Here is a 12,324-nt window from a genome sequence, read left to right on the forward strand (position 1 = left end):
GACATATATAGCAGCTTTCAATGGTGTGAGAGTGGGCAACATGCAACATATCACTCACTGAAAACTGATACAAAATGCCCTGAGGGTTATTTATAGACATCCCAGCAGCAGAGTTCAGCAGTGTAAGCATGATGTAAGAATTGATCTTTCTTTCTACTACAGCTGGGAGATACCTGGCATGGATGGGGTTGGGTTCAGGTAACTGCGACAAGAGGTAATGGCCTCAAGCTGTGTCAGGGGATGTTCATGTTAAATATTAGGAAAAAAAATATTCACAGAAGGAATGGCGAGGCAGTGGCACAGGCTGCTCAGGGAGGTGGTGGAGTCACCATCCCATGAGATGTTCAAGAACCGTATCAATGCAGCACTGAGAGACATGGTTAGTGGGCATGGTGGGGATGGCTGATGGTTGGACTAGGGAATCTTAGAACTCTTTTCCAACCTTAATGATTCTGTGATTCTATGACCACTAGAAACACAAGCTATTATTGGAATAGAAGCATCTTATAATTCACTCACCTGTGTGGGGCCAAATCTGGGTGTCCAACAGCACAGTTGGAAGGAAGGGGAGGCACAGTAGGGACAAAACAACAAAAAATGGTTTTAGCAGAAGCATTAAAATAGTGTCATTCTTTCAGAAAGAATACTACGCCCTAAAACACCAGCTATCTAATTTCTCTTGGAAATGTTTTGCAGAAAGAACTGACATACAAAGGAGGAAGCCAGGAGCTGTCTGGTGATGCAAAATGGCAAATTGTGGCAGAACTTCTTTGTTAAAGTCACCAGAAAGTAAATAAAAATGAAACCTGTCACGATGCCTTTCAGTTCCATTCCTTTGCATCCCTGCGCAATCTGACTCCAACTATGTCAATGCACTGGCATCCTTGGCCAAGCCAAAGAGGAAGACCATGAGAGCTGGCATTCCAAGTCCCACTCTTGGAGTGTATCTCAGTGACAAAAGCGTATTATCTGGGAAATAGGATGGATCTTATGGATTTCACATCAAGTAAAACTTCCCTTAAGTGCTCATTCCAGCCACCCTTCATGTGCAATTCTTTCAAGGGCACACATCCCACCTTTCATTTTTTCCCCTTTTTTGTTTTTCCCTCTTTTTTTTTTTTTTTGACAATTGCAGGTTTGACAACAGAGGAACACAGCTATACATGTGAGGGTGCAATACATCATGAGATAAAGTCTGGAGAACATGCCCTGTACCAAAACGCCCCTTCGTGGAAAGAAAAAGCCCCAGATGTCTACCATGAGAAATCCCTCTGCTTGTTCCAGCAACAAAGGAGCAAAAAAGCATGGGCTGCACATGTTTCAGGGTATCAGATCTGGCAGAAAGTGGAAAGGTTACATTTGTGAAATAGCAGCTGCTTTCCTACCATATGATTCGGGCTTCTGCACTGCAAAGTCTCGAAACTGAAAGACAAATCTGACAATATGCTAATCTTCCAATAAAAAAAGAAGTGACTTCTGAACCCTTATCTGTTGAAGAGCTGACAGTGAAGTTCAGAGACGGTTGTCTAACCAGACAAAACAATAGAGAAAATATGCCTTCAAACAAGATCATAAATCTTGAACAGTGCAGGGGAACAAATGGAAAGGGAACGTTTTGCCACTAACACCATGTAGGAGCCTCACTTTCTCTCTCTACCCTCCGCCCCTTCAGGCTCACCCCGGTTGCTAGAAAGGAGAACACATCTCATCAGAGCAATAATATAAATACTGGGGGGTGGAGGGGGCAATATATTGGGTACTGAAATTAGACATTATTTCCATCACATCCGGGGTGGGGGGGGGAGCAGAAAAACAAACCAAACCCTGTGCAACCTGAGTACAACAGCCTGCCCCCCCCAGCAGCAGCACACACACACACACACACGCACACACACAAAAAAAGTTTGCATATTGCACAGGGTACTTGAAGATCATAAATCTATGCATGAGAAAGATGTAGTGGAAATTTTTGGGGGGATTAGAGTTTATTTTTGTCATCTCTGTGAGACAGCTACTCATTCATCCAGATCACAGCTAAGAAAAAAGCTGGTCACAGAAATTAGCAGTTTCAGCTCAGCAGCAAAGTCGCCAGCCTGTGAAGGCAGAGAGAAATTGACTAATTAGCAATGCGCACTAAAACTTGACGGTTCTTTATAGAGAGAGAGAAGAGAGAGGGAGAGCGGGAGGGAGGGAAGCAGCGAGGGGGGGGGGGGGCCTCGCTTTTTCCCCTTCTTTCTTCCAAAGATGTTTGAAATCGCAGTCATTTACGCTCGACAATTTTTACAATAGCCTTGAGCCATAATTTTGCGAGTCTCTCCAGCATCCATCCCCCTGTATGGTCTCTCTCCACTGGCCATGCACGACCGTTTCTCTCCCCAACCGTGGATTTCCTATTACTCTCGTTACGACTCACTGAGCCCCAGGCCCAAGGATAATGATGTGTTGTTTCTTGGTAGCATAATTTGTCACACGTACATTTTTTCTTCTTCTTCTCTTGCAGAAAGCTCTGCGCTCTCTCTCTCTCTCTTTCTCTCTCTCCCCTTCTCTCTCTCTCGTACATTTTCTTGCTGTTGCTAATTCATGGTGATCAAATGATGTACGACAAAATAAATTGTAAAGAGTGACTGCTCCGAGTTGGAAACCAGAAGGTTTTTTTTTTCTTTCTTTCTTTTCTCTCCCTCTTTTTTTTTTCTTTTCTATTTTTTTTTTTTTTTTTTTTTTTATTATTTTTTTTTTTTTTTGAAGGAGCGAGCAAACCTTTAAAAAGGAAGGACAATTGATTTTTTGGGGGGGAGCTTAAGTGAACCTTTACTTTGGCAGCCGGTCGTGGAGCAGGTAAGTTTCTGGCCTTGTGCCTCCCCGTCTCGGCGCATTTTCTCCGTCTCCCGATGTGTTTGTTGCCGGGGTGTGTGTGTGTGTGTGCTGGAAGTGTGCGCGGGGAGGGGGGGGGGGGGCAGTTGTGTAACAAACGCGTTGGCAGAATAAACTCCGGTTGCAAGAAATGGGCAAAACGAGGAAGAAAGAAGGGGAGGGAGAAAGAGGAGGAGTGTGTGTGTGTGTCTATGTATGTGCGTGTGTGCATGTATGTCTGTGTGTGCGCTGGGGAGGGGGGACTGACCGGGTCCGCTTAAAGGGAGAGGCTCCGGGAGCTTTCCGGAGCCGGCAGCGGGGCTGCGCGGTGCCGGGCAGGGGCAGAGCCGAGGGGAGCCCCGGCTGCGCCGATCGATGGGGCGGGGGGGGCCAGGCGGGCACGGGCAGCCCGGCGCTGGCGGGGAGCGAGCGAGCGCGCTGCAATGGCAGGAACGGGGTTCGGCGGGATCCCGCTGAGGAGGAGGAGGAGGAGGAGGAGGAGGAGGAGGAAGAGCGGGATGCGGCCGGCGCGAGTCGGTGGCTGCGCAGTCCCCGCAGGTGCGGTCACGGCTCGGGGCTGCGGGGAGCAGGGCCCCCCCGTGCTTCCCCCAACTTGAACTTCCCGTAGTTACCGGAGTTACGGCGGCGGCCGGCGGGCAGGACGGGCGGGAGGCCTCGCGCCGGCCCGGGGCTGCAGTCTTCTCCTTCTCCTGTTTCCACGGGGCGCGGAGCACCGCAGCTCCCGGTTGGAGCGGAGCGGGGGCTCGGCCCGGGGATGGAGCGGCTCCGGGTGCTGCGGAGTTGCCGGGGCGGGGGGGCGGCGGGGCTGCCCGCCTTCCCGGCGGAGTTCCGGCCACTTGGTAGTTACTCCTGGCACAGAGAGAAGCCTGGGGGAGTGTTGGGGGGAGGGGGGGGGCTGTGCTGTGTGTGTGTGTTGCGTTTGGGCTTTTGGTGGTGGTGGGTTTTTGTTGCTTTTTTTTTTATTATTTTTTTTTTTTTTGGCGGAGGAAGGGGGGGGGTCAGCTTTGAAAACGTTACGCTTCCTCGCTCCTCCCCTGGAGAGCAGCCCGGCGTGCAGGGAGGAGGGAAGAGAAAAGGGTGCTCTGTGTGTGTGTGTGTGTGTGTGTGTGTGTGTGTGTATGGAGCACGGGGGCAGCCCCCAGCCCGACCCCCCTCCAGCCCTCCCAAGTTGCTGCTGCCCGCCCGCCGCCGTGCGTCCCGCAGGCCTCTAAAGCTGTTTGTTGTTGTGTTCCCCCCGCCCCGACCCCCTCCCCACCCCTCTCCTCCCCACCCTCTGCCCAGGTCGGAGGAGGGTTTAAAGGCAGGTGCGCCCGAGGCCGCTCGCCATGTCCAGATCCGGGGACAGGACCTCCACCTTCGACCCCAGCCACAGCGACAACCTGCTGCACGGCCTCAACCTGCTGTGGAGGAAGCAGCTCTTCTGCGACGTCACCCTGACGGCCCAGGGCCAGCAGTTCCACTGCCACAAGGCTGTGCTGGCCTCCTGCTCCCAATACTTCCGATCCCTCTTTTCCAGCGGCGGCGGCCACCCCCACGCCCTGGGGCTGGGGCCCGGCGCCCAGGACGGGCTCGGGGGAGCCCCCCCGAAGGAGCCGCCGCCGCCGCCGCCGCAGGAGGAGCCGGGCACGCCGTCCTCCTCCCCCGAGGACAAGCTGCTGGCCAGCCCGCGGGCCATCAACAACCTGGTGCTGCAGGGCTGCTCGTCCATCGGGCTGCGCCTGGTGCTGGAGTACCTCTACACGGCTAACGTCACCCTCTCGCTGGACACGGTGGAGGAGGTGCTGTCGGTCAGCAAGATTCTGCACATCCCGCAGGTCACCAAGCTGTGCGTGCAGTTCCTCAACGACCAGATCTCGGTGCAGAACTACAAGCAGGTGTGCAAGATCGCCGCACTGCACGGCCTGGAGGAGACCAAGAAGCTGGCCAACAAGTACCTGGTGGAAGACGTGCTGCTGCTCAACTTCGAGGAGATGCGCGCCCTGCTCGACTCGCTGCCCCCCCCCGTCGAGTCGGAGCTGGCCCTCTTCCAGATGTCCGTGCTCTGGCTGGAGCACGACCGGGAGACCCGCATGCAGTACGCCCCGGACCTGATGAAGCGCCTCCGCTTCGCCCTCATCCCGGCGCCGGAGCTGGTGGAGCGGGTGCAGTCGGTAGATTTCATGCGCACCGACCCCGTGTGCCAAAAGCTGCTGCTGGACGCCATGAACTACCACTTGATGCCCTTCAGGCAGCACTGCCGGCAGAGCCTGGCCAGCAGGTGAGGGGGCCGGGCCCGAGGGGGTCCCCGCGGGGCGCGAGGCGGTGCCGGGCCGGGAGAGGCCTCCCGGCTGTGGGTCTCCCGGCGGGACGGGGCTGCGGGCCGTGGCGCGACCCCTCCCCGCTGGGGCTCCCGCTGGAGGAGCTGCCGTCGTGCTGAAGCCTTTGGGCCGGAGTGTGAGCGTGGGGTCACGCGGTGGCAGCCTGCTGTAATGACCCGCTCTGGGCCACGAGTTGGATTGTGTATCCGGTTTTTAGCAAGGAGGTGAGTCTTCAGAGCATAACAACACCCAGCCCTAAATCTGGCGAATTACTTTTATAATTTAGCGTTGTTCTTGCACACCTCGATACTGGTGATGCTAAGGTGATTTCCACGCTGCGCCTGCAAACTTGCGCCTTCACCCTCTCTGTAGCTGTGACATGATGGTTATGTTCTTTGAATAATGCGATGAAACACAATGCCAAAGGTTGACAATGTGAGGTCGGTTTTGGGAACTGGAAGCACAGCACGGAGTTTAATGAAGAGTAAATACACCTGAAATGAAAGGCTGTTTTGTCTTTCCTTTTGAAATGTGTTCAGACCTGATCTCATTCAAAACCAGGAAGATAATGCCTTCCTCCAGGTACAGTGACACAGTAGTGCAGGAATCGGAGCACACTGGTTGTATTATGCAGCCTTCTAACTAAGAGGCTAGTTATTGACTTAACAGTAGCAAGAAGAAATAATACATTGCTAAATACTTCAGAAAAAAAGTGCAGAGGGTTCTTTTTATCTCTGAGAGGTACCCTGCTGATTTAAGTTCAGGAATGCTCGCCTTCTCTCATTACTCTGCTAGCTGCTCTGTTAGTGTTTTGTCGTGCTCATCACCTTGCTGTCTGATCGATCTCACTCCTAAACCCCCACAACTAAAGGCAAACACCAGCGTTTTGCAGGGCAGAGTGATTCTGAGAGGCTGCTGTTCCAGCTGCTGTGTCCCTTCTGCATTTCAATATTCAGAGCCGCTGACTTTCAGAATGCAAACCCAGCACGGAGTTGTGAGTTAGCCACTGTGTGCCGCCTGGGGCATGCTGGGGCTCATGTCCTGGCGGATTGCTGTGATACCAGCTGCTTGGTTCAGTGGAGATACCTTCCAGCTTCACTGGTCCATGTCATTTGAAGGATATGTAGTGGTGTTCTGACCACTGAATGCTTACAAGTGTCATGGATGCTGCAAGCATCTGATACTCCTGGTGCTGGAGGCTGGCTTGTCACGTAAACGGGAGCGTGCACTAAAGGATCCTACTTTAGACCTAGATTAGATTCAAAGTTGCACTCAATGGCTTATGGGGGGAAGGGAGTTTCAATACCATTGTTATTTCTGTAAGAGATCAACATAGATGTGCAAGTGGTAGAATTTAAGATCCCTTTAACTGTAATGGGGCAACACAATGTCACCTATCCAACTTCAGCATGTCTTTAATGGAAGTGCTGTTACTGGCTTCTGTTTGAGTTCTTTGGCGTCGTTGAAATTGGAGTGAAAATATTGAAATTTCTGTTCTTTGTGAGCAGGCATCAGAACTTAGTCAGAATACTGGAGATGTTGTATCCCCTATCACACAGAGTATTTCAGCATGTACATTTTAGTTTGGGTCTGGGTGATAATCTTGGAACTTTATAAAGATCATGAAGGCCTGTTATTTGAATCGTATTCATGCTTAGATTTCATCAGAGTGTCTAGATGTAGAAGTGCCTTCTCGAACATGAATGAGGAAACAAAAAGCATTACCAGCACTATAGAAATTTCCAAACTTGGGTTTTGTGTCACCCATAGCATCTCCAAAGCTGCAATTCTAACAGGTTGGCATTCAGGAAAATTTTTGTTTCAAGGAAGAAAATCCTCAGAAAGCCTCTCAAGTTACTAATTTGCTGAAAGAGATCTTAAAAGTAACCGAGCAGTTAAGTATGTGTGCAAATAGATAAAGTCCTTCTCAGTGTAATAATTTTTAGCCCAGATTACCTTTTCTGTGAGCAATGGTGACCTTGGTAATTTAGAATTTAAAGTTTAATGAAAGGTCATTCACAAAAGGCTCACATGTCTTTAGGAAGAGATTAATTGTTCCTCTTGTGCAGCATAATATATATTGTGTGATATACCACGTGCTAGTGAGAAGTGCAGCAGCACAGAGCCACAGTCACCTGCTTACAGCCCTTGGAAGGAATTTGGAGAAGTCCTGGAATAATCACACTCAGAATCATAATTTGCCAATAACTTTTCTGCTTTTTTAAAAACAGTAATTTTTTGTAATGTGCTGCATTGTAAGAAGTGCATGTACATATACACACACTACCATTTTGGAATTTAGCCTACTTATATTTCTCAAGCAAAGTAAGCATAATGGAGAGCACACAAGGTTTTGCTGCTGTCAAGCAATTTTGGGTCACAATCCAGTGTGTGCACTATGAGCAGAGCTACTGGTAGACGTGGTGCTACCAGGGCAGATCCTGCAGTGCTGGCAGTGCCTGGGCTGGGAGGTCCTCATTTGTCTTCTGTGCCACATGGGCAAGGCTGTGCCAAGATGGGGAAAGGGTATTTACCTGCAGGGAGAGCACTTTCATTTTTTTTTCCTGAAGATTCCTGAGAGAAGTTAAATGCTTGAATGTCCCCATGCATTCTTGTAAAATTATTTTTCAAAGTACAGCAGCTAAATGATTGCTGTCTAAAAAGTTGAGAAATAACATTCCCAACTTATGAACACGCTTGAGTTTAGGCTGTTATCACGGGAGGTGGATATGTCAGCTCACATTTAATCAGGCACCCCACTGTGCACAAGTTCTACTTGTTTGTCTTGCTTCCATGTCTTTCACCTAATGTGGTTCTCAGTGTATGAGCTGCTACCCCTGCTTCTCAAGACATGGTCAGCTTTGACATCACCTGAAGACATTCCACACAGAATTGTGGATTGGGCCTGTTAGGATGACCCCAAACATTAGACTTAAACGATTTTGGCCATGCCTGAAAGAGACTGTAACTTTGTGCTGTTATGTTTTCTGGAGGTCCGAGAAGAAAATACGTTTCAGTAGAAGAATGTTCATCTTCAGGTTATTTATTTGACTCTTGGGACTTCACTGGAGTATTATCACAGATTAAAATGTTTGTGGTTTATTGTGTAATGAATGTATTTTATATAACACCTGGTATATGTGTTTTCAATTTTTAGAAAGTTCTGGGTTAGAGCATTACTGAGTTGCTGGAAAGAATTTCACTTTTGAAGATGAGCGAGCTAGTGAAAATTACTGCTTCAGTATTTACTTGCAACAACGAAAATGGTCAAAAACATCTCTCTGCTGTGTAGTGCCAAATTTTTACCTTTGATTTTGTTTGTGCTAATGCATAACACAGCTGCAGAGAAAAGATGGAGAAATATAGGTTACTTAGATGACAAGGCTTATCATGAAATCTTTCACATAAACATTTTTGCTTTCTTATAGAACATTGTGATGATGCTATGGTTTTGCTCACCTTTAACTATTTACAATGATTTGTGTTTCAGACAGATGTGATAAGGTGCAGAGGGTGGGGAGAGGCAGCACAGTACAGCCTCGGAGTTGTTTATCAGTGACAGAACACACACAACCCTTGTTAAAAATCAATAGGAATTTGGGCTGATCAGCTCCTTTCCGGATTTGCAGGCAGTGAGAGGTCTGCATGGCTGTATCAGGTAACTGGAGGAGAGTGAGGAAAGTAGACCTGGGTGAGAGAGAAAATGCAAGAAAAGAAAGGAATTAAGATACCCTGAGGGAGAAATGGGACCTAAGTCATGGAAGCAAGAAAGTGCACGTGAGGAAGGGAAAGGGGGAGAGAAGTACGGTTTTGAAAGAAGAAGAGAGAAAGAATAGGGTACCAAACAGGAAAATAGGAAAACAGGCAAGCAGAGAGATAGGGGAAAAAAGGCAAATAAAGAGAAGAGAGTGATTGAAACAAAACAAATAAAACTAATTCTTGGCAGAAACAGCATCTGTTGTCAATAACAACTGAGCATTTCAGTTGCTGGAAAACCTGTGTTAGATGCGGGAGGAAAAGAGGATGAGGATAAACCAACTGACCTGAGATGGAGCAAGTCCTAGGCAGAAAATACGTAATTAGAGACTGAAATTAAAAGGAGGAAAATAAAAAGACAAAGAGATAAGAAGGCTAAGCTTGACTGTACTGTCTGTTTTCTGGGTTCAGTGAAGTTCCAGAATGCACAGACCCAGCTGTTTTCTTATACTTTTGTTCCCTGAGTTACTGGACCTTCGAGAGATTAGAAGTGTGAATTCTGATCCAGCTGAAGCTGGTAATAGGGTTTTCTCTTTTTCTTTAGTTTCAGCAGAGAGAGGGTGTAATCCAGACTGTTCTGTATTTTGTAATATTAGTGAAAATGTCAGGAAATTGAAGTGGCGGGGGATTAAAACAGGATGACCAGTTTTCACTCAGTAGAAAGGTAGTAACTGTTGATGAAGGGGGGTAAAGTAAAGAGCAGCGTCAGACTCTAGCATTTATGTGGAAGATGTACATATCCAGTCTGTATTACTTTCTGCAGAGGAGATTAAAAATGTGGAGAAACTGGCTGTCTCTTGGCAATTAAATAATTTCCTTCTTGAATGCACTATTTGTCTGCACATTCTTTTTTACTCCAGATCAACTTCTTTTCCTGCTAAAATTTTTGTAGGGTCTCACTGGAGGTGTTTGATAGTTGTTGAAAGAAAAGTGCTTTTTTTTTTTTTTTTTTCTCCACTGACATACATTGTCATGTATGCTAGAAACTACCCACCTGACTCTGCCTTTGTGATTCTTACACCAATATTTGGATTTTTAACTAACAGTTGTACTTGTTGTTTATTGTGAATGAGAAATGTTTCAGACTCCAAATTAACATCTGAATAAAAAAATCCTTTTTATGATGAACTCGAATTATTAACGTTTGCATTACAACGTGAACAGAGTGAACACAAGGCTCAGGTTTATTTTGTTGGGCTTTGGATCGGGTCTTATGTGCCTGAATAAATATCAGTAAATTGTTCCTGTGCCAGGACTCTCTCAGCTGAGCTGCAGAACAGAGACTGACACATTAGAGGCTGCAGGGAAGCGAACCACAGAACTGTAGTCAGTTTAATCCTAGTTAGTCTCACCTACTTGCCTTACTTGCCTTGTGTGCATTCATTTGCCTTTGTAGACTGGTGCTGAAGTGTAAGCAATGAGATGGTTGAATATCCAAGAAGAGGGAGAACTGAAGCCTAGGTATGGTCAGAGGCAGCACTGTTGTTGTAAAACCACTGCTGTGAGTCAGGACCATCCCTTGGTGCCTTCTTAAAGTTGTGTATGTCCTGACCATGAAATCTTCAGTGGCTGTGGGAACACTGGGGAGAGCCATAACTAATAGAATATTTAATGGTGTCTGTTGTGGGCAATCCTCTTTCTGAAAACTGTAGAAGGGGGTGCCAAGTGCCATGTGCACTAGTGTTCTGGTCAGTGGTACCTGGCTGGAGAGAGTGTTGTAAACTGCCAGCCCCTCCTGATTTGCGTCCTCTGGAAGCTCACAGCCCCAGTATCTCCAGCTCCTCATTGCCCTCACACCACTGCCAGGTAGGACTCCCTCCAGATCCACCTGCCTCCTCCTGGGTGGTGCAGTCTGCTTTTGTTTCTTGAAGAGAGTGAACATGCAAGCACAGATTGCATTTGTTAAAATTCTTCCAGTAGCATACTGAAGACAGAGTGGTAGAAAATAGAAAACCTGACATGGTGTTGTTTGTATCCTTCTCCTTGTCTTTGTAGGTAGGTGCATGTAGATGTATCTGCCTGTCTAAACTTTTATTCCACTGGAAAAGCCAGGGAAATTTTTCCCAGCCCTCTTGTTTTAGAGGGAAAATGAGGTTAATTAAAAAAATAAAAATACAAAGAAATTAAGCCACTCAAACTGAGGACAAAGTGCTGGGAAAAATGGGAGCTTCCTGCATTTAACAAAAGGTGCCCCTTTCAACCATCTATGGCAATCTGTGCAGTTCATTTGCAAATACTATGGATCCCTAAAGGAATGCAGTTGTCCCTCATGAGATCCTGTGCTGATCTTGTCTTAGCTTTGCCAACACAGTCCAGGGCTGTTGTGGAAGGGGAAACACAAGCCACAGATGGTGCAGGGACTCCTAAATAAGGACATTGCCTAGCAAACAGTGTCCACTTAGTATGATTTAGGTGTGCCTTCCGCTAATTGACTGCTGTAGGATCAAGGTGAACAACACACACCTGTCTCTCAGCTGTCTGCACGTCCTCTCTTTTCCTGACACACGTCCTCCTCAAATGGAGAGAGGAGATGAAGGGGAGAAGGTCATGCAGACCATGTCTGCATTTAGTCCTTGAAGGCTTAGGTTCTCCTTAGTGGAAGAATATGGAGGTTCTGAATTTGTGACTGCTGACCAGTAAATGAAACAAAGCAGGAATGGTGTAATTATTTCAGTTTATACTCAAAGAGAAATACTTAAATCATTTTGAGCTTGCACTCAAAGAGAATGTACAGTGAGTTTTGGGGGGTGAGAGAAGTAAGGAGGGCAAGCAGCACAAAATTGAGAGAAAGTGTTTTTGCAAAAAAAAACCAACCAACCAACCAACCAAACAAACAAAAAAAAACCAAAAAAAACCCAAAACCTCAAGCCAACAAACTTTCAGTTCTGATAAACAGATAATGGGAAAAAGTGCTCATAATCTATGAAGACACCATTTTAACCTTTCAAATTACTCATTTAAAATAACCAAAGCAGTTTCATAATTAGGACAGTTTGTTAATATCCTTTTGCAAAGTATGGTCTGAAAAGATCAAACATTCAAGTTAATTGGATTCCTGATTAAAAATTTGGTGTTGTCCTCCACTGCTCTGTAAACTTCTCTTTCTGTTGTTGGTTTTGTTGCTCTCCTGCCTGGTATTACAGATGCATCAATCCACCTACCGACTTACCCAGCTACTAAAGAAATTAGCCTGTATGAGAAGAGAAAATCCATTATTAGATGCTTTCTGGCATTGCTTTTCATATTTGTTGGCTTCCTTAAATTTTCTTTAAAGACTGTCGTGCCTAGTACCATTACTAGTCGACTGTTTTTGCCGTATTCTTGGAAAGCAGACAATGAACTTTGAGCAAATGTTACCAGCTGCCAAGTTCAGTGGAAACGGACAGCTTACATTGAAGCT

The 12,324-nt window shown here is 47.0% G+C and overlaps 1 protein-coding gene across 2 annotated transcripts in view; it reads left to right on the forward strand.

The window, feature by feature from the left end:
- The first annotated feature begins 3,331 nt into the window (after positions 1–3,331).
- KLHL14 (kelch like family member 14) overlaps positions 3,332–12,324 on the forward strand; it is a 65,677-nt gene continuing 56,684 nt past the window's right edge. For both annotated transcript variants that reach the window (XR_006172109.1, XM_042839632.1), the window contains exons 1-2: positions 3,332–3,408; positions 4,153–5,128. Coding sequence is in view for 1 of the 2 variants with exons in the window: in XM_042839632.1 (XP_042695566.1) it covers positions 4,197–5,128 (932 nt within the window). In the remaining variant the exon portion in view is untranslated. The remainder of the gene's footprint in view (positions 3,409–4,152; positions 5,129–12,324) is intronic.

Source organism: Centrocercus urophasianus, unplaced genomic scaffold (assembly GCF_019232065.1).
Source record: "Centrocercus urophasianus isolate 14NV4802_14NV808 unplaced genomic scaffold, USGS_Curo_1.0 seq_11, whole genome shotgun sequence".
NCBI classification, from domain to species: domain Eukaryota; kingdom Metazoa; phylum Chordata; class Aves; order Galliformes; family Phasianidae; genus Centrocercus; species Centrocercus urophasianus.